The following is a 27,598-nucleotide window of genomic DNA, read 5'->3' as shown; positions in this document are numbered from 1 at the left end:
CATAGATTCTACGTAGTACAGACCAGGAAGCCAAAAACAACAGAGTCCTGAGTTTAATCAGAGGAGAAAGCTGACACAGCGAAGTCAGAGGAAAGCGCCAAGATACATTTCTTTAGTTTCTGGAAACAAAAATTGGGCAGACTCCACTTCCAGCTACGATCTAGCGGCCGGGATTTCCAACGCTCCGGGTCCAGAGTTTCGCGAGGACCCCCCTGAAGGGCCCCCAGCTCCGCCGAGGCCGCGCCCAAGGGGCCGTCGTTACCCCCTAGAAAGGCCCTCCGCCGGCTCCGCCCTTGCCCGCCCAGGCCCCGCCTCGGCCGCGCGCTGTCCCCCTCTGCTCGCGGACTCACTTGGGCGAGCGAGCGGCAGCGCTCGGCCTTGTGGCAGGCGGCGGGGGCCGGCGAGGGCGCCGGAGCCGCGGGTAGCGGCGGGGCGCAGGGAGGCGCGTACAGGGGCTCGGACGGCGCGGCGTTGGCCGCTGCGGGCGCCCCTGAGCACTCTCACCTTCTGTCGCGCAACTTCGAAGCCAGGACGCGGGAGCCAACGGAGCGCTCGAGCCCCGGAGCCTGAGGAGCGCATAGAGGGGCGCGCCGGAGCCTGGCCGGAGAGCGGGCGCCGGGTACCCATCGCGCTCCGAGCGCCGGGCAGCCCTCTGCGAAGCGTGGCTGCCTCTGCCCCCACGGAGGGCACGGGCTGGCGCGGCCGGGCGCAGGGGAGGACGGCGAGGAGGAGGCGGCGGCGGCGGAGACGGCGGCGGCGAGGCTGGGGCCAGGGAGAGAGCCCCGGGGGAGAGGCGCCCGAGCCGGGCCGCGGGAGCATGTGGGCCCGGAGCGGAGCGCGGGGCGCGCTACTGCTGACATTCCTGCTCTGCTCGGACCTGAGGCTGAGCCAAGCAGGTAGGGAGCGATCGGGCATGGGGGAGGGGAGCGAGGGGAGCGAGGGGACCCTGGCGCCTCACTCTGCCCTGAAGTTGAGGTGGTCCATCGCTCCTTCAGTGCGCACAGGGAAAGCGATAAGGGCGCCCAAGTTAAAAGGTAGATTTCTCTGCCCCAGCAAAGTGGGCGATGGCGCAGCCATCTCGCGGGGCGGGGCGGGGGTGTTGCTCAGGCCCTCCAGCTCCCGCCTGGAAGGGAGAGATCGCTTCTTTTCCCTGGAACGGTGTCCAAGTCGGGGTGTGCGCCTCCCGGAGTACCGGCCTCCGGGGAACCCCTGGCTTCGCGCGCGCCTGGCAGTGGCCCCGAAAAACCACAGTCGCTGCACAGGCCAGGTGTGCGCTCGCTTGCCGTTCGCCGGCAACTTCCTAGTCCAGGTCCCGGCTCGCCCGGACTCCTAGCGTGGCACAGACCCGAATCCGCAGATGAGGAGGGAGCGAGAAACCTGGGGAACACGGGAAGCGCGGGTCCGCTCCGCCAGCCAGATGAGGCCAGCTTGCAGGGTTTTGTTATCGAAGGTAATAGGGCTGTCTTGCACGTACAGCTTTACTCGAGATCTTGGGATCCGCAGGCCTGGAAGAATTTTTTTGCTGGGTGTTGGTGTTGTGTGTTGGGGGGAGGAGTACGTAGTGATCCTGACGAGTTTCCTTTTAAATGAGTCACTGACACTCTCCCCGTCTGGGAAGCCGAGAAGGTGCGCTCTCCACGCTCCTACTCCAGACCCAGCAAGATGCCTTAAGGGAGTCGGTGGGCTCCTAAAATAAAGTCCCTATTCCGCCTCTCCCGCCGTGGTTGTGTACGCGTCTCGCTGGTCTGTAGCTGGGCCGGGCGTAGCTGACTGGGCTACGTCTTCCTGGGGAGCGGGTGGACACACGGGAGCCAACCCATCTCTCTCTCTCTCTCTCTCTCTCTCTCTAGCTCTCTCCCTCTCGCTCTCTCTCGCTCTCCCTCCTTCTCTCTCCCCCTCCCTCCCCCCCACCGCCCGTCTCTCTCACTCTCTCCCCCCAGAAACCAAGCACCGGGCTTCCGAGGTTGGGTGGGCGTGGGCCGCATCCTGCATTGACTCCGAAAACTGGTGCACAAAGTGGACAGATGACGCAGCCCAACCCCCTCTACCTTCCGCTTGGATGTTGACGTCCGCCGCCCTCCTCCCCGCCCCCCCGCCCTCCCCCCCCGCCCCGAACGTCCCACGCCCGCCTCCCCCACTTATAGTCAGCTATTCCTCACTCTGGAATTAATGATTCCCATGGCCCAGGAGTGAGGGCTTGGTTTTAGCACATACCCCACTTTTTTGGTTTTTTGCCAGCCCTGTGTTGTAAAGTTACGACACAATCATTTGATCCACGTTAATTATGATTGGGGCAGACTAGTATTTAAAGCAGTGTTTTGAAGTTGGAAGGTAATGATGGGGGAGGAAGCAGGCTGCTGAGTGACCAACTTTGTTTTAAAGAGTGCAGTTGGGTGTGGGAGGTGCTGGGTTAGGGTGTTGGTTTCTGGTTTGGGGGTGTTTGAGGGGAGGTGATTGGAGGGTTGGGTGAAGTCTCTGTAAATGGCATATGGGCATGATTGGGTCTTGGGAAGCTGTGTTTGGACCAGCAGGGCAAGGGTATCAGGAATAAATACTGGGGTTACTGAGGGTGGGGAGCTGGGGAGGCAGGAGAAAGACAAGACTGGTTGGCCTAGAGTTCTCCAGAGCTGCAGAGTAGGCTCTGCTGGGGAGGCTGGGGGTGGCCTGCCTTGCCTGCTTAACAAAGCCTCTGGCCCCCACCTTCCCCAGAAGAAACCCCAGGCCCTGGGCTTTGATGGATTTGAGCACAATTGGTGCCCAGCCAGAAATGGGTGGCTAATACCGGGCTTTGATTTCTCAGTAGCAGCAGAACTGGCCTTGGAATTGTGCTCATTACTTAGCGCAGCAGGGGTTGCCTGTCCACCAGCCTGGAGTGGGGCCAACTGGTGGGGTCAGCCTGCTGCCTTCCCTTTGCCCTCAGAAACCTGCCTTCAGGAGAGAGAACATGCCCCTTCCTCCTACACAGCCCTTGTACTCTAATGCCACAGGCACAGAACATTTTTCAGAATGTTCTTTAGGTCTTCGCAGTGATTCCTCATGAGCTCCATTGCATAGATGGGGAAAACGAAGTCCAGGATGTTGCCTTTCCTCAAATCTTGCCTCCAGGTGATCGCAGATTGCAGATTTGTATCCAGGGCTCCTGTCCAATAGCGGGCTGATTCAGGCCACTTTGGACTCCTCCTGTGGTCCCATCCATGGGAGGGGGAAGCTCCTTCTTGGGCATGTCCAAGCTGTCCTCAAGGGGCAGGCACCTCTCTCTCCTTTCCCCTACCCCCATTCCCAGTGAATATGGTAATGAGTTCCCTTTCCAGCACTGAGAATTTTTTTTTAAGCCATAAAGTTTGATGGTGGAGAAATCAAACCTGGAACCATAAACCGAGACTCTTAGAAGATTTCAGCAAGTGACTGGCCAGGAGAGGCCACTTCCGAAACCCAGACTAGCCCTGGGAATCTCCTCCCACCCACCCCTCAGCCTTTCCTGGAGCTTTTAATGAGCCTTTCTTTGGACTCTGGCTGGGATGGTTGAGAAGGAACCAAGGTGTCATGATAGCACTTCTTTTTAAGGTGCAATTAAAATTGGAGTTTTCCTAGTGTCTCTGCTGTGTGTGTGTGTGTGTGTGTGTTAAGTGTGGTGGTGGCCTGTCCTTGTCTTCCTCTACTCTGTACCAAATGCCCATTTCACTTAAACAAATGGAAAATCAAGAGCATCTTACTGGGTTTTCTCATTAAAGTGAAAGTACAACTGTAGGGGAGGAATTTTGTATGTAATTTCTCTCCCCACCCCACAAACTGGGAATTCCATAGGATGAAACAATTCCTCTCTCTTCCAATCCACTTATTTAACTGCTGAAGTTTTGGGACAGGCCCTGACTTGCCCAGGACTACACTGGGACTCAGGGATAGAGCTGACATTTGAACTCAGGCCTCATAAACCTCATTCTAGTTGTGGCTCCTTTATTCCACCTGGGCTGCAGACTGGCCGCATGGGTCTGGGATTGAGATTCTGAAATCAAGGCCCAGCTAAGGCAGGAAGCTAAAGATGAAGTAGGTTTGGTAGCTGAGTTAGACTGGGACTTGCTGGGAGATGGTGGAAAGAAGTTGGGAGCAGGGACCTGGAAGAGAGGTGGAACAGGGCTGGACCAAAGGTCAAGGTGAGACCCTGAGACCAGGCAAGTGCCCAAAGGTAGCCTTCCAACACTGATCCTCTTAGCAAAAGCCCCCACCTGCCCCAGGTGAGATAAATCACAGGCCAGCCTCAGAGCTCTGTACCCATTTGTATAGATGGGGGCAAAATAGGTTTTTACTTTTTTATTTTGAAGCTTTGGGGCCTCATCTTCTGTACTCACTTTGTTGTTGAGTTTCTCCTGGACTGAGGTACTATGGCCTGTTCCTGGCTGTCAGACCACGTCGTCAGGTCTGCCTACCACTTCCCCTTCCCTTTTACCAGCAATGTCTTCTAAGGAGGGTCTGGGCTACCTAGGACTTTGGGGATGAGGCTGGAGGGGAGGTGGATCTCTTACATTCCAAGTGCATGGTTGGTGATTCTCATTGGCCCATCTTGGAGCCTCTTCCCAGGCCTGCTGGCCAAACATATGGTCATTTGAACCTTATCGCTGGGGTTGGAGTAGCAAGGAGGCACCTTGGAGCACCCTGAGGCCTGGCAGAAAGGGAGGAGAGGCAGGGGTCATAGGTTGGGGTTTAGGGGTTGCCCTTGTGGGACTGGGGAGTAGAGAGAAACTGCTGCCTAGGCAGGCTGGCACCCAGGGGCAGAGAGGAGGAAGTTGGCCGCTGAGGCCAGAGCTGGTGATTCTGGCCTCTTCCTTCTCCTCCTCTTCCTCCTCCCCAGTTTTCTAAACAGCTTCCACAAATGGAATCATTAAAGCTGTGAAGGCAAAATGAAACCAAACAAGTGTGTTCTGTGCTTTTCTGTTTTTTTCCTTTTTTTAAAGGAAAATTTAGAATACCATAATTAGAATAATATGAGGAAGGGCAGTTTCAGAAGAGTGGAGGGAATGTGTGCCCTCCTTCCTTTTGATTTGCTTCTGAAGTTGGGCCTGGGCCTCCACCTCCTGCCCGCCTTGGGCCTGCACTCAGCCCGGTGCTGCTGGAGCCCAGGGAATTTCTCCCCCACCCGACCTAGTGCATTTTGGCGAGCCGGGGCCAGGTGAGACCCCGTCCTCCGTGCCAGCCGCTGCCCCCCACGACCCCGCAGGGCAGGCAAGCCCTGGCGAGGCTCGACCACCGGTACCCCGTGGCGCCCCTTTCTCTCCTATCCTCAGCTTCGGCAAGGCTAATGGCAGCGAAAACATTTGCTGAAGTGCTAGCATAAATCAGCTGCCTCCCCGCTCCCCCCACCCTACCCCTTTTGTTTCCTCTTCCTTCTCTCCCAAAGCCCTGGGTTGCTGGAAGCTTCCGAATTTACCCTTGCGGACACAGCGGCCCGGTTAGCATCTCCGCCTGGTGGGCTGATTCAGCGCGGGTACCTGGGGGTTGGGCGCACCTCGGCACCACCCGCTGCCCTTTCCCTTCCTATCCTGAGCCACCCTGATCCCCCTCGGCCCCCTGGCCAGTCCCCTCCACCCCCTCCCCTGCGGAGCTAAATCAGTCTTTGGGAGTCCGCAGCTCTCAGGGCACGGTTGGTTAGGGAGTGAGCTCGCAGCAGAGCCTCCCTCCTTCTCACCTCCCAGAGCAGGCTGCCCCTAGTGCCTCACAACTTCCCCGCCGCTGGGCGGCTCTTTTCTCAAGGAAGGCAGGATGTGGGTGTGAGAGCGTGCATGGAGGAGTGAGTGGGGTGAGAATGTATATGGAGGAGGTGGGCGGGGGCGGGAGTGTGCAGTGGGAGGTGAGGGTAGGTGTGGTGCTGCATTGGGTGCTGGGTGTGGAGGTGAAGTGTGCAGGAGGAATGAGTGTGTGCTGAGTTGTGCCTTTTGCATATGGGATGTGTGGTGTAGGTGGCTGTGTGTGTGTTTGGGTGGGGGAGGTATACAGTGTACATATGGGTGCAGCTGTGGTGTGTTTGTGTGTAAATAGGAATGTGTTGTGTGGGGACGGTGAGTCACCACCAGGCTTGGGAAGCTCCTCTCTTGTATTCTTAGGGATGCCTGTTTGAGGTGGGACCCAGGTGAGCAGGATTTGGTCCATTTGGCCTGAATGCCGGGTTGTGGAGTTGGAAGGGAGGAAGCTGGCTTCCCCCACTGAGGGCAGGTGGGACAGATTGGCCACAGACAAGCCCTAAAGCCAGTCCAGGAGCTTCAGGGCCTACCCCCAGGAGGACAGGGGTCCGAGTCCTGGGGTCTCCTGCAGTCGGCCCCCAGCTTGGCTAGAACAGTGACAGGGCCTGTAGTTTGAAGATCTGCTGTGATCTGGGTCAGGTTCATGCTTCAGCCCTCCAGGGGGAGTGGGGTGTCCACTGGAATTTGCCGGAGAAGAGGCAAGCAGAGCTTGGGTGAGTGGCATCCCTCATGGAGAGCAACATGTGCAGGCACGGCTGGGCCTGGGACTCTCGTGGATGCGGTTAAGAGGACACATGCACACACAGACACATACCCGAGCCACTGTTCCTCATTTCCATGGTCACAAAGGGCTCGCCTGCTTTCCCAGTTCCCCTGCCTTCCTTAACTCTAGGATAAGGTGTGCTGTTGTGGATCAGAGAGACCTATAGGAAAATCACAGCTCCACCGATATACATATTGCTTTACAGATTATAAAACCCTCATACGTAAGACCTCAGCTTGTCCTTGTAGGAACCCCATTGGGGAGGTGGGTGCCACTTAGGAAGCCCACCTCAGACCTGGGTCCGAGTCAGAGCAGCCCTGGCCCCAGCCCTCAAGGTGGTCACTGTGTGTGAGGGATGCTGATGTCCACTCCAAAAAATGGTAAATGACATTCCGAGAGCCCCTGTATGTAGCAAATGAGAGCAATGACGCTACAGCTGACCTTTGAACAACTCGGAGTTAGGGGCACTGGCTCCCCAGCAGTTAAAAATCCTCTTGTCTGCTATCTCAGCAGACAAAAATAAAGGAATTGATAGGCGACTCACCCAAAGGCAGGAAGCTGAAATGGTTTGGATAGAATCAGGACTCAAACCCTAGTTCTTTTGATTCCACATATTGTAATCTCTAACTGAACATAAACTCATCCCCACAATTAATTTAAAGATCTGTAAAATGAAAATACAGGTACTATGTTTATTGAAAGAAATCTGCCTGTAAGTGGACCTACACAGTTCAAGCCCGTATTGTTCAAGGGTCAACTGTCTATTCAGGGAAGAGAGCCTTGGGGCTTCCTGGAGGTGATGTGAGCCAGACCTTGACTCTCTTTTCTGGGTCTTTCTAAGAGCATTTCTGAAGAGGAGACAAGATGGGGGCAGGGGTGAAGAAGGCCCGAGACTTCTCTCACTCTTGAGAAGTTGGCCCCATCAGCATCTGCAAGGCCTCTATCCTGCGTGGACACCAATCCTTGGTGAGACCATATTTCCATCCTGGCCTTCCCAGGCCCAACAGAAGGGATGTGCCTTGGGGGACCCGCCCCTCTCAGCTACCTCTTGCACTGGAGATGAAAAGATTTCTTATTCTTTGATTTGCTCTCTGTGGTGCTTGAAGATGGAGTGCGCCCAGAAAATGCTTTTTAAGAAATGGTAGGGATTATGTTGGGGATGGAGGCATGGAGAGGTATACTTATTTGCCTTCTGCCAGCCCCCCACCAGAGAACAGAATGGGTAAGAAGGGAAGCACAGAATCCTCAGCCCAGCTACTTCCATGAGCCAGTTGGAAGGGCAAGCTCATTTCTCATCACCTCCAGGAAGCCCCAGCCCCTCTACCTACCCCTTCTCACAGAGGCCCCTCCCCAGGGCCTCAGCTGTGGGTGCATGGTGTGGCCAACTGGGATTCTGAGGAGTTTAGCATAGCCCCCCAGCATTGCCACTTACAAACTCTGTGGCCTTGAGCAGTTCACGTAACTGTGCTCTGCCTCAGTTTCCTCATCTGTAACATGGGGATGATAAGAATAATATTGTCCTCACAGGGTTGTTTTGAGGATCATATGACCTGATATATTATAAAGTACAGGGCCTGGCACACAGTGATCTCAGGCAAAGCCTCCTCAGGAGAGAGCCGTGCGATGCCAGAGACGTCCTCCTCCAGGGGAGTCGGGGGAGGAGAAAGCAGGGAGGCTCAGGGCCTGGAGGCCCAGCAGCTCCTGGCCTGCGAGTTCGGGAACTCTGGTTTTTGCTCTTTCTCTGCTGTGTGACCTTAGGCAAGTGCCTTTCCCTCTCTGGGTCCCATCTGTAAATTTGGGATGGGGGAAAGGTGGAAGGATGATCCTTAGGGGCTCTGGGGTTTTTGTCTGGTTCCGTGTGAAGAGGCCCCAGCAACCGACAAGAGACAGAGGTAACCACGGCCCAGAACCACTGTGTTTACAGAGGCCCCTCCAGAAAGTCAATATATTGACTAGAATGCCCTTGTGAGCATTATGCGGCCCTGGGTCTCTCTCTCCAAAGCTATAAATCACCCTCTGGGACCTCGGTCCCTTTTTCTTGTTTCATGAGCATCTCCTGCCTCACAGACTGAGAGCCCCAGATGCCAAGCAGGGCCCGGGAGGCAGAGAAGGACCCCATCGCCAAAGGCAGCCTGGGCATGTGAGCAGAGAGGCACTTGCTGCCCCACCCTGCCACCGCCACAAGGCTCAAGGGGGCCCTCTGGAGAGTGTGGCAGGAACACACTGTCCAGACCTGGCCACCCCATCCACTGTTTCATTTCTCAGGGGTGGAGGGTGGCTGAGCGTGGGCATGGGGAATGAGGACTCCTGTCACCACATTGGGTGTTGGAACACATGGAGCCCTAAAACTTGGTGCACATGGACATTCATTCATTCTGAGCACGTGCTGGGCTCTGGGGTCAGAGGTGGGCAAAGTACTGGCCTGACCCTTGAATTGATTTGTGTCACTTCTTGAAGCATGAGCCACGTGCCAGGCCTGTGATGCTGGGGTGCAACAGGAGTGTATGATGGGGCAACAGAGAGGAGCCCTTTTGAGGACGAGCCAAGATGTGTGTGTACTGGGAGGGATCTGGCATGGTGCTTAGAGGGCGGGCTGTGCAGTCAGACTACTTGGGTTCAAATCCTGGGTACTGCAGCATCTGGCTATGTGTCCTACAGCAAGTTGCCTACCCTCTCTGAGCTTTAGTTTCTTCATTTGTAAAGGGGGAGTGGTAATAGCACCAATCTCATCAGATCCTTGTGGAGATAAATGAGATAATGTATGCAAATGCTTTGCACATTCTAAATCGCTCAGTAAAACTCGCTGTCCTCCTTCTCCTCCTCCTCATTGTTATTGGTGCCAAGTATTAGGTGATAACAACAGGAAATCCTTCAGCTGTTGAGAGAAGCTCCTGTGGGCCTGGGTGGTTGGTCAGGGAAGGCTTCCTGGAGGAGGGGAGGATGGTGCTTGACTGGCTTTGGAAGGATGAGCAGAGCTTGGGTGAACAGAAAGGACCTTCTTGGTAGGGGGTGTGTATATGAAGGTGTGGGGAGGGAATGTCTGACACATCCACCCAGGAAACGCATTCTGAATTCAGCCATCTGATCATCTGGTAAAACAAGACTTCTGGAGCCAGGGGTCCCTTCTTAGTCGAAAGAGCCAAGGCTTTGGAATTAAAAGGATTTGACTCTTACTGAGTGCCTGGGCCAGGTGGCTCAACCTCTGTGTACCCCAGCGTCCCCATCTGTGGGGTGGGGATGACCCCGCTGACTTCACTGGAGGGTGATGTGATGTGAGATAAACATGCAGTCCTGGCACAGAGTAGGTTCCAATGATTCCCCTTGGCCTCCCTCCTACCTGCCTTTCGCTGCCCCCAGTCTGGCTGCCCCCTTGGCTGGGCCTGGGCCCTGCTTCTCTCCCTATACATTTCTGGGCAGGAAAGCAGGGGGACAGAGAGTTCCTGGTGGCAGTTTCCTCGTTGACTAGAGAGCCAGGGAGAGGGGCAAGAAGAAGGAGGCTGCCTTTTCTGGTCCCTGATGCCCACCTGGGCCTGGTGGATATCAGGAGGCATCCCTAGGGTCTGGGAGGAACGTCTTCTGCTGAGATCACCCAGGAGGCTGCAACCCCCAGAGGCCCTGAGTGGTGTCTGGAGGCATTACTGGCGTCAGGAGACAGAGCCGAAGGCAAGCAGCTCTGTAATGCAATCAGAGGCGCCCGCCTGCCCAGCCTGGGCCTGGGCACCCATGGAGGATCCAGAGCTTATAATAAGTTGAGCCGGGATTCTGGGAATGTTGTTCCTGGCTCCCCTCCTCCATCCCACCTTTGGTCATTCTGTGAAACAGCAGGACAGAGACTCAGAGACAGTGGAGTGACCTGGGGTGGGGTGGGGTATGTCTTATGGGGCAGGTTCCCACCCTTCTGTTAACTGTCACCCAAGCCAGTGTCCTGGGGACAAGGAGGCAGGGTCAGGGGGTGGAGACAGGATGGGGTTGAAACAACTAGATGACAGGAGAGCAACTGTGACACTAGGTGCCTAGGGAGCCTGGGTCTGATTTGTCTGATTTTGCTCACTCGCATGTCCCTGGCACCCAACACAGTTCCTGGAACACAGAGAGCGCTTGATAAACACTTGTAGAACAGATGAATGAGGAACTCACGCAAGCCTTCCTCACCCAAGAGGTTGCTGTGACTCACTCCCTGCCACGCTTTGGACTTGCCACTGTAGATGCGCAACCAAAGAATTAGAAGATTCTCTTTGCTTTGCTTACAGCCCCACCCCTCCCCTGCTCTGCCTACCTCTCTCCCTTCATTCTCTCCTGCTTTCCATCTTTGATCACTTACTATGCACAGGGTACCATGGATGTCACAGCCAAGTCTTCAGTGGTCAGAGCCCCTAGGTAGCAAAGAATTTACTCACTAAATCCAGTGGAACCACAAAGAATTAATCGAGGACTGCCGTCAACTGCCCTCTGCCCCTTTGTGTGGAGAAAGCAGACTAGCAGACATTTGCTGGGCTGGTAAACTTTGTACTTATTTGCAAGGTGGCCTTCACAAGCCATGGCTGGCTGGTCCAGGCCCTTTAAAGATGTTTGTTTCCTGGGAATTCCCTGGGGGTCCAGTGGTTAGGACTCTGTGCTCTCACTGCTGAGGGTTCTGGTTTGGTCCCTGGTTACGGAACTAAAATCCCACAGGTGCCACAGCCGAAGAAACAAACAAACACAGACAAACAAAAAAAGATGTTTGTTTCCTATTTGCAGTCCCAAGCCCATTGATCATTCCCCTCCACCTTGCCTTCTGGTGGCTCAAGAGAATGTCCATTGCAGGGACACTGGCCCTAGGGCCTGGGAGCAGGTGTGGGCTGAGACAGTATATCTGAAGGTTCACGGGCAGAGTCTGACTGGAGGCCTCAGCCCTCCAGAGCAACTGCCAGCATCTTGGCAGGAGCTGGTTTTGATACAGGGGAGCAGTTTTGGCTGCAGAGTCTGGCTAAGCCAGGCTCCCCTTGGCACTGAGTCCAGTGTTAACATTCAGGGAGCATCCCTGGGAGATTAAACACCCCCAGGCCCTTAGCTGAGGCAGCAGTAGTCCTGGGCCCACTGCCACGCTCACAGCTGGGCACCCGCCGGCCCTTGCCAGGAGCCCCTAACACAGGTTCATCTGGAACTCCTGCCTGGCAGCCCGAGATAACTGGAGCTGATGGACATAGCAACCCCTGTTGCAAATGTGAGGCCCCACATTTTCCTGCTTGTTTGTCCCACTCTGTACAGACACACACATACAGGAAGAGTCCTAAGCTGAGGAGTGGGAAACCCGGATTCTGATCCTAGCCAGCAGCTAATCTGCTGTGCGGCATTGATCTAGTCCCTTTCCCTCTCTGGGCTTCAGTGTCCTCATCTGTCCAGTGTAAGAGGGTCTGCCCTAGAATCAGTAAACTGGGTTCAAGTCCTGGCTTCAACACTAGCTGTAATTCCCCTAGCCTGCATCGCCTCACTGTGAAATGGGGGTCCTGATTGGTTGTTGGGGAGATGAAGACGAGATGAGGCATGGTCAGTAAAGGTCAGCTCCCTTTTCTTTCTACCTGGGAGGAAATCAATCTGCAAATCGCTGGTTACACCCCTCCTTTCTTTCCAATATTCCCCTCTTGACATGGGGAGTATTAGACATAAAGTTCAGGATGGCCCACAGGGTGACTTGGTGAACCGCCTGAGGAGAAGGCTGCATTGTCATAACATTTGGAAAGAGCACTGGACTAGGAGTCTGGAATCTTCAGCCCTAAGGCCAACTGTGTCTGTACAGAGTGGGATGCACCAGCAGGAAAATGTAGGGCCAGATCTGTCTTTGTGTGACAGGCAAATCACTTACCCTCTCTGAGCCTCTGTTTACCCATCAGCAAAAGGAATAAAAGAGGCTGAACACTAGGTAGGGCCCAGGGAGAAAATGCCTGGACAAGTGGTTTGGAAACTTCTCCAAACCTCAGGGGCCACTGATCTGAGGTGGAAGGAGGCCAGCACAGCAGGTTCTGTTCCCCCAGGGGCTGTGCAGAGAGCTATTCGCTGTGGGGCAGGCAAGAGAGGGCCTGCATTTCCACTTCCCTGGCTGGAACCTCCCACTGGTGGGTGGGCCCTGGCTTCTCCCTGTGGCCTAGATGGCCACGGCTATTGAGGTAGATGACAAGAGTTTGGGTCGCTTCCCATCCTCTGCTCCACACCCCAGAGTAGGGGAGGCCGGGGTGCCATGTCAGGGAAGGTTAGTGTCAGTGCTGGGTTTGAGGTGTCCAAGCCAGCACGCCATCTGCCATGCCCACCAGAAGTTACATAATCCCTCGGCCGGCTGCCTGTTCTTAGAAAACAGGACAGTCAGGACCAGCAGGGAGTGGAGGTTAGGGTTTTCTTCCCTCTGCTTTGTCCCCTCACAGCCCAGCACCTCCCTGGACCCGTCTTCATTCTCCAAGTTGTTCCCACACTGTCTGGAGCCTGAGACATAAATGCTGGGACCAATCAAGGCTGAGATTGGAAGGGGACGTGGCAGGCCTTGAGGGCTGCTTGCTGCCTGGCCTTGGGGCAGCCCGCATGGTCGGCAGCCCTCACAGCCCATCACAACCTTCCTTTGCTGCCCTCGGGCAGGATGGGCTGAGGAGGGCAGCTCAGGGTTCTGGGAAGTAGGGGCAGGCCCTCCCCCCAGTTCCTACAGAGGTGTTCCCCTTTCAACACCTTATCAAATAATAAGCTTTTTTTTTTTTTTTTTTTGTGGTACGCGGGCCTCTCACTGTTGTGGCCTCTCCCGTTAGAGAGCACAGGCTCTGGACGCGCAGGCTCAGCGGCCATGGCTCACGGGCCCAGCTGCTCCGCAGCATGTGAGATCTTCTCCGACCAGGGCACGAACCCGTGTCCCCTGCATCGGCAGGCGGACTCTCAACCACTGTGCCACCAGGGAAGCTCATAATAAGCATTTTTAATATATCCAAATAACAGTTAAATAATGCTGCCTATGTAGTACTAAGGCCTTTGGAGTCACTGAGACCCAAGATCCAGCCCTGTCTCTTTTATTTGCTAGCTGTGTGATGTTGGCCAGGCTACTTCACCATTGTTAATTTCAGTTTCCTCATCTGTGAAATAGGGATGATAAAGCCTGCTTCACATAGGTATCTTGAGGATTGAATCAGACAATAATGCATACAGAGGACAGAGAAATTGTTCGGTAAATTGTAGCTGTCATCATTGGTATCCAATTCCATCCCTCCCTTTTTTTGAAGAAAATAATATATAATGACTAAATCTTATTTATTCTGTTTTTTTAATTTATTTATTTATTTATTTTTGGCTGCGTTGGGATCTTTGTTGCTGCTTGCTGGCTTTCTCTAGTCGCGGCAAGTGGGGGCTACTCTTCGTTGCGGTGTGGGCTTCTCATTGCGGTGGCTTCTCTTGTTGCAGAGCACAGGCTCTAGGCGCACAGGCTTCAGTAGGTGTGGCACGCGGGCTCAGTAGTTGTGGCTCACGGGCTCTAGAGCACAGGCTCAGTAGTTATGGTGCACAGGCTTAGTTGTTCTGCGGCACGTGGAATCTTCCCAGACCAGGGCTGAAGCCCATGTCCCCTGCATTAGCAGGAAGATTCTTAACCATTACACCACCAGGGAAGTCCCCTTATTAATTCTAGAAAAGAAAGATTGGTTCAAAATTAATCTATTAATATTAATAGCATGTGCCAAGTTAATGTCATATACCATATTAATGAATCTAAAGAAACAAAATCATATGATTATATCTATAAATGCTGAAAAAGCCTTGGACAAAATTCAACACCTATTCATGATATAAACATTCAAGGAAATAGGGATCAAAGGAAAGTTTTAAGTATAATAAAATACACACACACACACATATTTATATATTTATATATATATACATCCTAGTCCTAAAGCCAGTATCTTATTTAATGAGGAAACACTAAAGGCACTTCCATTAAGATCAGTAATAAAGCACGGACGCTCACTGTCTCTTTTACAATCCAACACTGTGCTGGAAGTATTATCCAACGTAATTAAACAAGAGAGATCAATTAGAGGCACAAGAATGGGTAAAGAAGAAGTAAAACTATCCCTACCAGATATTAAAACATACTAGAACGCCTCTATAATTAAAATAATGTGGAGCTGGTGCCTGAATTGGCAGATAGGCCCCTCAAAGATAAGAGGAAGCCCAGAATTAGACCCAAATGCATGTGGAAATGTGGTATATACTAGGGTCGTATCCCAGATCACTGGGATAAAGATAGACTTTTAAATAAATGGTGCTGGCCATTGTGTCCCTCTGACCTGCTTCTTAGAATACAGCTACCCTTAGTTATAACTTGTTGATTAGCCAATCACAAAAGCGTTGGGAACAAGATATTGCCCTCTCTGTATTCTGCATGATATTAAAATAAATACACTAGAAAACTCAAAAAAAAGGTGCTGGGACAACTGAGTAACCATTTAGAAAACGATAAACTTTGATTCATATTTCACACTAAACAGAAAAATAAACTTTAAATGGATTAGGGATCTAAATGTAAACAGTCATACCATACAGGTAGTATTAGATGGAAACTCAGGTGAATTTCTTTTTAATTTGGGGACAGGCAAAGGCATTCTAACTGTGGCTCAAAATCCAGGATGATAAAATTAAAAATTGATAAATTTTATTACATAAAATTAAAAAAAAATTTACAATAAAGCACTCTAAGGAAAGTCAAAGGACAAAATATTTGACAAACTAAGAGAAAATGTTCATAACATATGCCACAGACAAAAGACTAATATCCCGAATACATAAGGCACTCTAAAATATTGAGGGACAGAGGACCCAAAAATCTGATTAAACAGTGGGAAAAAGACATGAACAGACAATTCACAAAATAAGATGTAACAGTGACCCTCAAACACATGAAAAAAATGTTACAACTCATAATTAGAAAGACGCAAATTAAAACAACTCTGAGATACCATTTCTTATGTACAAGACTGGAAAAAATTAAAAATTGTGACCACACGTTCCATTGGGGAGGCTATGCGGAACAACACTTCCAGACACTGCTGGAGGAAATGCAAATTGGTAGAATCCTTTGGAGAACTAATATGGCAATACTTAACAAAACTGCATGTACACTTTATTTTCTGGCCCAACCATCCTACTTCTAGAAATCTACTCTTAAGATATACCTTTATCAATACAAAAATGCTTATGCACATGGTGATTCATTACAGTGTTATTTGTAATGGCAAAATATTGGAAACAACTGAACACCCCAGTAGAGGAGCTGAATAAACTACGGTACAACCACATACTGGAGTACTCTGCAGCTCTAAAAACATGATGCTAGAACTCTTCAAGAACTGATATGGAGAGATTCCTAGGACATACTGACAAGTAAAGAAGCAAACCACAAAATAGTATCTATAGGATGCAACCTTTCACGTAAGAAAGAAATGGATATAAGACCAGGCCAGACCCAAACCTCTCTTCTCATTCTTTTTTCATGGCCTCTTGAATACATTCTGCTTCCTCATCAGATGCCCTTTCCCACTCTGCTTATAGATCCAAGCAGTGAGCCCTGTGTGGGGAGACAGATTCTCTGTACTGCCCCCGAGGAAGATGGAGAGGAGAGGGACAGGACCCCAAGTGCCATCCCTGCCCTGGCTTAAATTGTGACTCCTGGCTTCGTGTGGTCCTACAGCCCTCTGGGCCTTGCTTTCATTTTCTGTCAAATGGGGGATAATGAATCCTACACCACTGGCCACACAGACAAAAGTTGGGACCAACATCATAATTAGTTCATGTGTGCAAAGGGCATTGCATGATGTGGAATATGTTGTTTATTATTTACTTACAGACTCTGCACGTTGCTCCTTGGGACTCAGATGGGTCTTGGATCCTCTTTTCCAGTCCCTTAGAACACACACATGCGTGCAGACACACATAAACACACACACACACACACATTCCATTCTCTACAGAACTGTGGAAGATGCTGAGGTGGTTGCTTTATTTGCTGTTTCCTTGACCTGTGAGGTTCCCATCCACATATACTCCGTCTGCCCGCCAAGTGTGTTTCAGGCCCTCTGAGCCCCTGGCCTCCCTCCCGCTCTGGGCCTGCTCTTGTGCCCACATTGGCCAGTTCAAACACATTGTGTCATGTAGGCTTTGTAATGACTCTGGGAGGAAGGTCCTAGCAGAGGAGCAAAATGGGGCTCAGGGAAAGTGAAGTGACACCCCCCCCCGCTAGCCTCCCAGCTTTTGGGTCAGAGTCTAGTCTAGGTCTAACCCTAGCCTCTGGACTCCAAATTCAGTGCTCTTTCCAGGAGCCCACTCTGCATCCACTCTCCAGGGCCGGAATCAGGGCTTATCCCCTGTGTGCCTCCCTGGATGTCCCCGTGAGCGCTAGCTGCTTGGGGATAACTGGTGGAGTGATGGAACAGAACTCGGCGCTGCTTTGTAAAATACAGAATCCCCCACTGATGTGATTCTGGCCTCAATAAAGTGCTGTGGATTGTTGGGCAGAACTGGGCTTTTCCCACAGGCTGGTCACAGCCAGCATGATCAGCCGGCCCCTCTCTCCACAGCCTGTGCCATTTTAAGGATTGGTCCAAGAGGGTGTGTGTTCATGTGGGCGCCTGGGGAGGAGCATTAGCAGCTGCAGGGGGTTGTCTGCACCCCTCAGGCCCCTGCAGGTCCAGTGGTCTGGGGGGAAGGGGCCAAGCCAGACCTGAGTCTCCACAGAGCAGGAGGGGCCTTGGGCAGGCGGTGGAGGGCATAATTGCCGGAAGGTCATGCTCCGAGCCCTGAGAACTCTGCTTGCCAGTCAATAAGTCGTTTATTACACCCTTGACGGCATCCTCCTCTGCCCCACCCTGGGTCCTTGAAGCTTGCAGAAGGAAGGGCAGGGCCAGCTGAGGGTCTGGACGCTTGAGGGAGAGAGGCCACTGGGAGCCTGAAGTAAGCCAACCTCCCTGTCTCCCCATCACGGCCCACTGGACCAGACCGATTGCCCAAGCCCCCAGGGGCCCTGATCACTGATGAAAAGAGCTGGCTACACAGAAGTTCCCAGGTGCTTGGGCATCTCCATCACACTGCCCTGAACTTCCTTTCCAAGGCTCCTTCCGGGGAATTGTAGTGCTTGCCAGGGAGGGTGCAGTCCTTAGAAGGCAGGTAGCGACAAAGCAAGTCCAGAGATGATGTGGGCAAGTCAGTCTCCTCCCTCTGCCTCAGAAGCCTGGCAGACCTTATAAAGGGACACATGAGGGCCCAACGTCCTCTTTGCTTGCGCAAGAGCTGGTCGTGAGAATCAGCCGCGTGCTGTCTTTGGCTCCCCCACCCACCATGCGTCCAGCCGGTGCCCATTGCTCCAGGTGTGGAGCACTTCATGCAGAAAGCACCTTCACAAGTGAAGCTGAGCTTCTTAACAACCACAGGACGTCGTCCGGGTGAGTGCTTGCACCACCACCACCCGGGCCCCTGCTTACAGCTGCGGGGACTGAGGCAGAGGGAGGGGGTTGACTTGCCCACATCATCTCTGGACTTGCTTTGTCGCTACCAGATTTTCCCCACTTACCGGCCCCTCTCCACTCTTAACGTGGCTGAGAAAGATTAAGAAGACCGTCCTTCCAGGGCACCCTGTCTTACCTACAGGTTTTACCCAGGAAACTTAGAGGGAGATTGAGAGGAGCTATCAGGGCTTTAGCTGTGGTTGGTCCGAGAGGGTAGTGGGTACAGCTGTACCGGGAACAGGAGCTCTCCACACTCCGTGGCCCTGCGAGGGAAAGTGCTGACGCAGCCCCTGGCCTCGCCCTCCTGTCCACATCACATTCACGGTGGAAATAAGGGCTGAGCAAGAACAAGCAGTGGCCTCTTTCGGTGGTCTGTCCGCAGAGTGACCTGGTGACCCAGCTTGCCTCTCCTGGGCAGGGATGTTCCAGAGACAGACAGCCACCTTCTCTCTGCCCACCCTACTCTCCCCTCAATGTCAGTCCTCTGACCCTGAGTGCCTGGGCCACCCGGCCCCTCCCCGGAATATGCCATACCCTTCCCCTGTATGCTCACCAGGGGTGGACGGCGGGGACCAGCCTTCCACATAGGGAAATTCCAGCTCCCACTAAGTTCCAAATTCCATGGACTTATCGTGCACCACTTTTTTCTGACCTTTGATGGGCTTCCCGGTGTGGGAGGAAGGACCTCCCCACCCTCAGAGAGACAATGGGGGGAGGCCCCACTTTCCCACCACCCAAGCCCCCTGGGTGTATCATGGCCCTGAACCTGGAACACACAGGTTGTTGATACAGAGAGAAAGAGCAGCAGGGGCTTTGGGGGAAGGGTGGACATTGGGCCTGACAGTGACTCATGGTGGAGTCATGGTCCCGTTGAACCCTTTCAGAACTGAGATGCCACACCAAAGTAAATCACTGCCTCTTGCTGAGCCTCAGTTTCCCCATCTGTTCACTGAGCAACCTGGACCAGGGAACTCTGAAGTCCCTGACAGATGTACATTTTCTAAAATCCCTTTATTCCAGCCACCTGTTGAATTTCCTGAGAGCCAAAGAGGACAATTGTGACACCACTGGCCTCTCCTCAGCATTTCCTGTGTAGCCAGGACCTGTAAACGGGTTTTGATGAGAGTGTGGGTCCGCAGCTGACAGGAGGCTGCAGCTTCCACGTCAGTAAACATGCCTCTGCACGGGGTGCTCTCACCACTGAGCTTGACGTGGCCTGCCCCTTCCTGTCATCTGGGTCCCAGCTTGGACGACCCTTGCTCGGAGAGCCCTTCCCCGACCCCGCTGCCTCATTTATTTTTCTTCTAGTGTTTATTACCGTCGGGGATTATGATTTGTGTATGGACTTACATGCTTGCTGGCTTATTGTCGGTCACCCCTCTAGCATGTCAACTCCACGAGGATGGGGCCATGTCACCCAGTACTGTACCCCCAGGTCCGGGACGGCGGCCAGCACAGACTGGGCCCTTGATGTCCAGGTGCTCCGTGAACAAATAACCAGAGTTGTACCTAAGAATCTCCTAGAGTTTGGTTTTTGTTTTTTGGTTTTTTTCAAAATTCATATGCCTGGTCTTTGCCCCTAGCGGCTCTGGTTTAGGAAGTCTGGGCATGTGAATTTTGACAGAGCACCCCAGGTGATTCAGATGCACACCTCTTGTTAAAAAGAAAAGAGCTTGCTGGTTCTTAGCCTTGGCTGATCAATGGGATCACCTCTGCCTGGTTCCCACCCAGAGATTCTAACTTAACTGGGCTTAGGGTCTGGCCTGGCCATTGGGAGCTTTAAAAGTGACTCAAGTTGTTCTGTCGTGCTGCTAATGTAGAGGCCCCAGGATCCAATCATCGCCAAGGCCTCTCTGGTCCAAAAGTCTGCCATTCTTGCAAAGCCTTGCAAAGTTAAGCCACTGTTTCTTGCAAACCTCCAACGGGGGTCAGCTCCTTGCCCCACCCTTCTGCACAGATAAAGAAAGTGACACCCTGCTTGACCCTCATAGGTGAGTTGGGAGTGTTGCCCAGGGCCCCATAGCCCCTCTCCAGTGACTTCCCAGGAGCGACTGGTGGCTCTCTGCTCTATCCAACCTCCTTTTCCTGGCAGGACGGCTGAGTTGTGTTGGAACCTGTCTCTTCCTCTCCCCTGATAGCACACAGTTTTAAATAAGATCCTCATTTACCAGAAGTTCACACCACAGCTTATGTGTTATATGAGAAGCCGCAGTCTTGTGTTCGTGGGGAAAATGCTCTGGGACGCGATCAGGGGGCTGGAGGAGAAGCGACGGCAGAGGGGGTGCAGGAAGACGGAGGAACCTGGGGAATCCGAGCTGGCGCCTGCCCCCTGGCCCTGGCAGTGCCATGCTCCTCTGGGCTCTGCATGGTGGCTGGGGGGAGGTGCTGCCACTCTGCAAGCTGACCTCACAGCTGCTAGAAGGCTGGGAGCTGGGGGGTGGGGAGGGAATGTGATGTCCACGCCAGCTCTGCCAACTGGTGCCCACAATGCTGTTCCGGGTCATTTATGCATCTTCAGTTGGTTAAGCGGGTGCTATTGCTGTTGACGTGTCAGCTGCCTCCCGCCTTGCCTTGGAGGCTAGGATTAGGAAGGGATTTGGTGGCCACAGACAGACACCACTCCTCCCCCATGGCCATCCTGCCTCACTTCTTCCCAGCCCAGCCTGTGCAGCATCTAAATCAATAAACAAATTCCAGTTGTACAGCACTTTACCATTTCCAGTTTTTTTTCCATGCGATCCTCCCACAGCCACTCTGTGAGGTGGGTGTGATCACCTTGCTTGTACAGAGGAAGAAACTGAGACCAGGGGGTGGGGAGGTTGAGTACCTCATAAAAGGCTCCTGTGGCAAAGCTGACCTTGTGCCAAGATTCCTCTCTGCTCTACCTGCACCTGGCGGGGAACTGGAGGGCAAGGCGCTGTCCCATCTCACCATGTGGTCTGTGGTATTTTTACTGCAGCAGTGTTTGTTTTGGGGGCCTGAAAGCCCAGATATCAGGGATCAGGTACCAGAGTGCCCTGTGACCTTGAGCAAGGCTGCTTCTCCCTCTGGGCCTCAGTTTCCCGAAAGGTGAACCAAAAGAATTGGATTAGGTAGTCTTTTGGGAAGGTGCTGCCCTGCAGCTCTTCTTTGCAGGTGTTCAAGTGCCCTGGCAGGGAAGAGATGTGGGTAGAGGGTCCTGCGGTGGCCCCATCATGGGGTCCGTGGTACAAGGCCAATGTGCTTGTAATAAATATTGAGCTGACAGATGCTGAGCCGCATCCCCAGCCTCTGAATAAATAAAAAGTTGCCCAGAATAACAGCCCGGAAAATGCTGGGGCTCCAGCCAGCTCTTACCTTTGCCCCTCCCACTAGCCATGCCTCTGTGCTTCTTCCTCCCACTCCCTCCCATCCCCCTCCACATCCCCTGTCCATCATTCACTCCAGCCCCAAAGGCGGGCTGTGTCCCAGACTGGCTTTAATTCACAGCCTGCCCCCAAACCCACATCCCCCCGCCGCCCCCCCCCCAGCTGCCACAGCAGCTAATGAGAACCAGGCCCTGCCGATGACAGCTGGGGGACAAGCCAGCCAGGCCCTCATGGGGCTGGGGACGGGTGGGGCACAGGGGAGCATGCCTTTAATCCTCAATGCCTGCCAGAAGCCTTTCTTTATGGACACTCCCTGGCATTTTTGGCTTCTACCCTGGGAGATGAACTAGCCGAAATCCAACAGGAAGCTGACCCACTCTGACTGCTCCTGGCTGAGGCCACAAGGAAATTAGGACCAGGGTGCACATAGGTGGCCCCAGGGTGTTCCCAGATACATGGCTCACACTTAGTTTGATGTTTCTCTGATATGTGTATGAGTACGTGTTTCCTGTCCCCCAGCTGCTGGGTCAAGTGTAAAGTCACAGAATGTTAGAGTGAAAGAGACATCTCCCTCATTTTACAGAGGAGGAAACCGAGGCCCCAGGATGGGGATTAGGGGGGTGAGGACACCTGCCCAGGGTCACATAGCCAGACAAGTGACAGAGCCTGGATTTGAACCCACATCTAGGGCCTGTGCCCTTAACCCCCACTGACATTGCCCTTCTCCAGGGGCCTTTGTTAGGGCCTCACAAAGATGACGCCTCATCCTTGGGGTTTAGCCCAGCCCCAGAGGAGAATGTCCAGGCCAGGGGCTCATGGCTCCTTGATCCTATTCTTGGTTTATGGACTACCCTGGGAAAACATTGCGCCATCAGAAAACCTGCTTTCTGCTTTGTGAGAGGGACCACTGCATGTGGGGAGCCAATGCCGAGAAGCAGAACCCCCTGCAGACTTCTTTTGGGCTCCCAAGCTGTGTGAGAACCGGCAGGGAAGCCTCCTGGGTGGGGAGCACCAGGCAGAGCACAGCCCCCCTTTGCACTGCCCTTGCTGCTTTCCACAGACATCTCTGTGGAGGATCCCAGTAGTGCAGTGCAAGAGGCAGCGGGGGTTTTAATCCCCATTCTACACGTGAGAGCGCTAAGGCATGGCCAGTCAGGAACTTGGCCGGAGTCTTGGGGCCCAGCCAGTTTTGGGCTGCAGGGTCCGGGGACTCACCTCAACCCACCTCCCTGGTTCTCTTGGGGAGGTTCCAGGGCTGGTCTGAACAAGTAGGGCCTGAGAGCTGGGCTGGAGAAGGGAAGATTTGGTGTCTAGACCCCCTCCTAGGCAAGGCCAGATTCCCTTTGGTCCTCAGGCTCTGCTGGCCCAGAACAGAGCATGCCAGCCCCCTCCCTCCCCAGTGCCCAGGGCGGGTCCGCCCTCCTCGTCCCGGGCTGCAGCTGCAGGGCCTCCTCTGCTGCAGGACTCCTGCCCTGCTGCTGCTGCCTCTGACATTCCGCCCCAGAAGATAAGGATCCTGTCTGGCGCCTGAGTGCTTTTTTCCCTCCTACTTTCCGAATCTGTTCCCTGATTATCTGCAGACAACCCCTCAGTAGGGGGGCCACCTGGGAGGGGGCTCAGAGCACAGAGAAAGGCGTGGGGGAGGGGGACCAGGAGGCATGCAGCCACCCACCTGGGGTCTTGATGGCCATTTACTAAGCCCCCACTGTAGCCTGAGCCCCCAGCTCAGCAGAGAGCCGAGGTTTCCCTGGGTGGACTGACCCACTTCAGTGGGAAGAAGAGGTATGTGTGCTGGGGGCTGGGATGGGGACAGAGGGTGGGGTCAATTCCGTGGTCAGCGTTCCTCAGCATTGGGCCTGGACAATGCCCAGAGGGGATGTGGTGGAGGCTGCCGCCAGGCAGACGGCCACATCCTGTGGGAGATGCTGGCCCTTCCCAGACCAGACAGGGTCTGAGGACACTTAGGGACAGGGGAGGGAGGGTGCTGGAGGGCTCCCAGCCTCCAGCTCTGGGGACTGGTCTCAGAGAACGGCCAGGGCTCACATGGCCTCCTGGCCTTAGCCTGAAAAGGAGGGGCATCCCCATCCCCTGGGCCTAGGACTAGGCACCATCCCCCTGGAGTGCATCTGGTCACATTCAGGCAGCATACAGACAAGGAGACCCGTTCAGAGTGAGAATGGATCATGCCCACCTCACCCCCCTGGCAGGTCAGATGCTCTTCTGTCTTCCAGGGGTCAGGAGTTTGCATCATGGGCTCCACTTACTGGGAGATGGGAGTCCACGCCTTACCACTAACATACTGTGTGATCTTGGGCAAGTTCCTTTCCCTCCCTGGGCCTTACATTCTTCAGCTGTACATTGGGGGGTGGGGGGAGGGCAGCCTGTGTGAATGAGGACACACAGCCTTCTCTCAGTGGGGGTGGGAGGTGACAGCGGAGACCCAAGCCCACAGGTACCACCTCTCCAAACCTTGTCAGACCTTCCAGGGTTGTTGTGAAGATTAAATGAGATGTAGGAGGTGATACCCTAGCTTGGAGTCGGTGCTCCATAAATACAAGTATGGCCAGCTGTTAGCAGCACAGGCTGGGGACCCCAGGACTGGCAAAGCTGCTGCAGAAGCCTGGGCCATGGGGTGTCAGGAGGCTGAGGAGCCAGCACTCTCTTTCCATGAGTATTTGCTTGTGCAGGCTTTGGAAAAAGCCCTACACCTTCCCTGCCCCCCAACCTCTGCTCACTGTCCCCTCCCCCACACCTCTAAAACCATTTGGGGGAAGGGAAGCGATGCAAGATCATTTTTTATGGCTTCCTGGCCCGGGAGCCAGAGGGCTGAGGATGGGGTGGTGTGGGCTGGATTCCTGAGCCTCCCCCTCAGAGCCTTCAGCTCATAAATATGAAGCCAAGCGGGGGCTGGGAGGAGCTGGCCGTTAAGCTGTCAGCAGAGCGCCCACTTAGAAAGTCGTAAAGTGTTTCTCGGAGCTCCTCGGAGCTGGGCCCAGGGCTCTCCCACCCCACCCGGATGGACAGCGGCCTCCTCTTCCATGTGTGCTGGAGTCCCTCTGCCTGAGCCCCCGTTTAAACCCACCAGCCACTCGTGCTTCCTCCCCATTCCCACCACTAGCTGTGCCTTGGTTTCTCCTCTGTGCAAAGGAAGTATGGGGGGACCGATGGGGAGGCTTAGGCTTAGGGGTCCCTGGAACTCTTTGAAGACCAGTGGAGATTTCAAGAGGCTGTAGAGGGATCTGCTCCTGGATTTCTCCTCCTGAGAACATTGAAGCCCCCATTATTTCTTTTTTTTTTTTTTTTTTTGTGGTACGTGGGCCTCTCACTGTTGTGGCCTCTCCCGTTGTGGAGCACAGGCTCTGGACACGCAGGCCCAGCGGCCATGGCTCACGGGCCCAGCAGCTCCGCGGCATGTGGGATCTTCCCAGACCGGGGCACGAACCCGCGTCCCCTGCATCGGCAGGCGGACTCTCAACCACTGCGCCACCAGGGAAGCCCGCCCCCATTATTTCTAATTCCCTTCTCTGTGCCTAGCCTAAGGGGACCCAGAACCTCTGCCCCAAGGAGCTCTCAGAATTGCGGTTAAGAAGAGACTTCATGTTTTCTGTAGCTCAGAGGAAGAGGGGTCTCCATGGCTGGGATAGAGGAAGGCTTCCTGGAGGAAGCAGGAATGTAGGGGCAAATGGGCTTGCCTGGGGTGGGGCACAGCTCAGAGCCCAGGGTGGGTATGGAGTGGCAGAGGCCAAGTAGCCAGGACCTGAACTTTGGGGCTGTGAGAGCCATGGAGCTTTGTGAACACATCCCCTGAGGACCCCGTCTCTTGGTCACCTAGACTCGTGCTTATGTGGACAGGCTCTGGCAACAGACTAGTTTCAAATGCCACCTTCCCCACTCCTTAGCCATGTGTCCTGGGACAAGTTAGCTTATCTGAGACTCATCTTCAACCTCGAAATGGAATTAATAGCAATCTACCCCATAACGTCCATTGTCATAAAATTTAAATGAGAGCATGTGGAGGGGGAATATTGCTCAGTGGTCAGGGGTCTTTGGAGTCTGGTAGCCTGGATCCCAAACTCAGTTCTACCTCTTAACCAACCACGTGACCCTGGGTAGTTATTTCACCTCTCAAGGCCCCAGTTCTCCCATCTGTAAAACGGGGGTGAGAGTAGTGAAGATTCCGTGTGAGCTGTTACCATGTGCAGCGCGTACGCAGTGGCTGTTACAGAGTAGACGTAGGGTCAAGTGTGCGTTGGGAGCCCCTGCTTCCGTCCTCACTCAGCCTGCTGCCTCTATAGGTTTGGGAAGGGACAGCTTTATTGAGAGCAGGAATGATCTTTACCAGGGCTCCTTAAGTCCTTTTTTATGTCTTAAGAAACATTTAATGCTTACCCTAAGGCAAGTAAAAACAGTAAAACACCAGCCAGTCCATTTTCCTTGGTCATGGAGAGGGAGTTGGGAGAGGGGGGGTGGTAACCTGAGCTGGGAAGGCTGGGGAAGGTGGGGAGAGGCCCCTGTCGGGCAGGTAATTGGGGATGGAGGGGCCTCCTCTGTCTTCCCACAGGCGGGAGGGAGAGATGTGGCTTTCACTGCGTCGCCTCATTAACTTCACCACAAATAGCCCGACTGCCTGTAACTCCCTCAGGCAGAAATCAGGGACTGTTCAGAAACTAAATAAATAAGAGTGTGATCATTAAAAATAAGACGGTGCTGGTGGCCCCCACCCCAGGTGGAAAGCTTGCTTCCTGTTGGAAACACCAGTCTCCATTTGGAGTTCTGGGAAGGGACGGCTCAGGGAACCCAGGGGTAGACTGTTCTGGAGGGTTCTGACTGCTACTGAAGGGGGCGGACGCCCTCCAGACAGGCTTGGTCCCTGCCCAGGGACCAGGGAGGCAAAACTGTTGGGGGATCACTTCTGCAGAGTTGCTGTTGTTTTCCCCAGGCTTCTGGTGACCCCAAGCTTTGCAGCTCCACTCACTCTTGTCCTGAGTCCTCCCCACCTGCCTCGACCTTGCCAGCACATGAGGCCCCAGCTCCATGCATCTCCCCTCCCCATGGCATCTGCAGTCTCCCACTGGGCCTCCTCCATCTCAGACTTGGAAACTGAAACCTGGTAACTTATTTCCCTGCCCTTGAGCCACCCTAGATGGTTGATGGTGGGGGAGAGGGTGGGTTCAGGTTTGGGTGGCCTGTCCTCCAGCCACCCCAAACCCACACTCTCTACTCCTGGGGTGCCTGTGATCCAGGAGAGGCTGACTTACCACCTCCTCTCACCTGGCAGACACCTAGCAGTCTGGGGTTCACACAGCAGTGATGACTTTGGGGGTAGTAGGGTGGGTTTTAGCAGCAGCCTGGTAATAATCTAGGGTCAACAGAAACCTCCCCTCCCCCAGGAAAGCCTAGTCAAGGGGATGGGGCGCTGAAGCGGCAGCAGGTGCAGGGAATGAATGAGACTGACAGTAGCCATCTCATCAGTGGGGCGGGTGGGACAAGGGAAGGCAGGCTGTGGGTCCCTATCCTGCCGAGCAGTTAGGAGCTCCCCCCATCCCCCGTGAGTCACCCGGATGCCCGATCACTTCACCTACGCCCCATTTCCTCCCATCACCCCTGTTGCTACCACCTAGGAGCCTGGGAGGGTCTATTGAGGATCCCAGAGAAGTGTCTGGCTCAGGGCTGGTAAATTGTTACTGCTCGGAAGTGTATGCTATGCCTCTCCTGATGCTAATACTAGTATTTGGTGCTAAGCTGAACTCCACCTCCACCCCACCCCACCCCACCCCATTCTCTGTTCATCAGTGCAAGAGCAGGACTTCCCAGGTGGGTGGTGGGCAGCAGGCTCCTGGGCCGTGAGTGATAGCGAGTGCCAGAGGGTTCCTGGGTGAGCCTGAAGCCCAGATTTCTCAGGTCAGCTTCGCAGGGTTCTCTCCTATTTCTGCAGGTACACCCTGTACGTAGAAACCACCAGGCCTGCCCTATGGAAGCTGCTCGCTCCAAGGGGGAGACTGGCCTCCGGCTCCTGAAGAAATAAATAGGTGTCCTATGTGGGGTGCTTGGAGGTGGGAATGGAGGGGCTCTGGGGGCTTCAGACAGGGCGAGAGGATGGCATGTTAGATGCTGTCCCCGCTGAACCTGCCTCCCTGCCCCCACCTCCTACCCCATGGTCTCTCCTCCTCCCCCAGAAGCTGTGCCCCCCCCAAAGAGCCCCAGAGCTTATAAGCCATACTTCTCACATGCCAACCTCTGCTCCTCACCCCGAGT

The 27,598-nt window shown here is 54.0% G+C and overlaps 1 protein-coding gene across 2 annotated transcripts in view; it reads left to right on the top strand.

The window, feature by feature from the left end:
- The first annotated feature begins 402 nt into the window (after positions 1–402).
- UNC5B (unc-5 netrin receptor B) overlaps positions 403–27,598 on the top strand; it is an 84,216-nt gene continuing 57,020 nt past the window's right edge. Inside the window, exon 1 of one of the 2 annotated variants that reach the window (XM_059052739.2) lies at positions 403–896. In XM_059052739.2, coding sequence (XP_058908722.1) covers positions 818–896 — 79 coding nt within the window. In that variant the 5' untranslated portion in view covers positions 403–817. The remainder of the gene's footprint in view (positions 897–27,598) is intronic. The other variant, XM_067025436.1, reaches the window with a different exon arrangement.

Source organism: Kogia breviceps, chromosome 2, assembly GCF_026419965.1.
Source record: "Kogia breviceps isolate mKogBre1 chromosome 2, mKogBre1 haplotype 1, whole genome shotgun sequence".
NCBI lineage: Eukaryota > Metazoa > Chordata > Mammalia > Artiodactyla > Physeteridae > Kogia > Kogia breviceps.
Note: the sequence above shows the minus strand (reverse complement) of the source record. Positions and strands in the feature narration are given on the sequence as shown.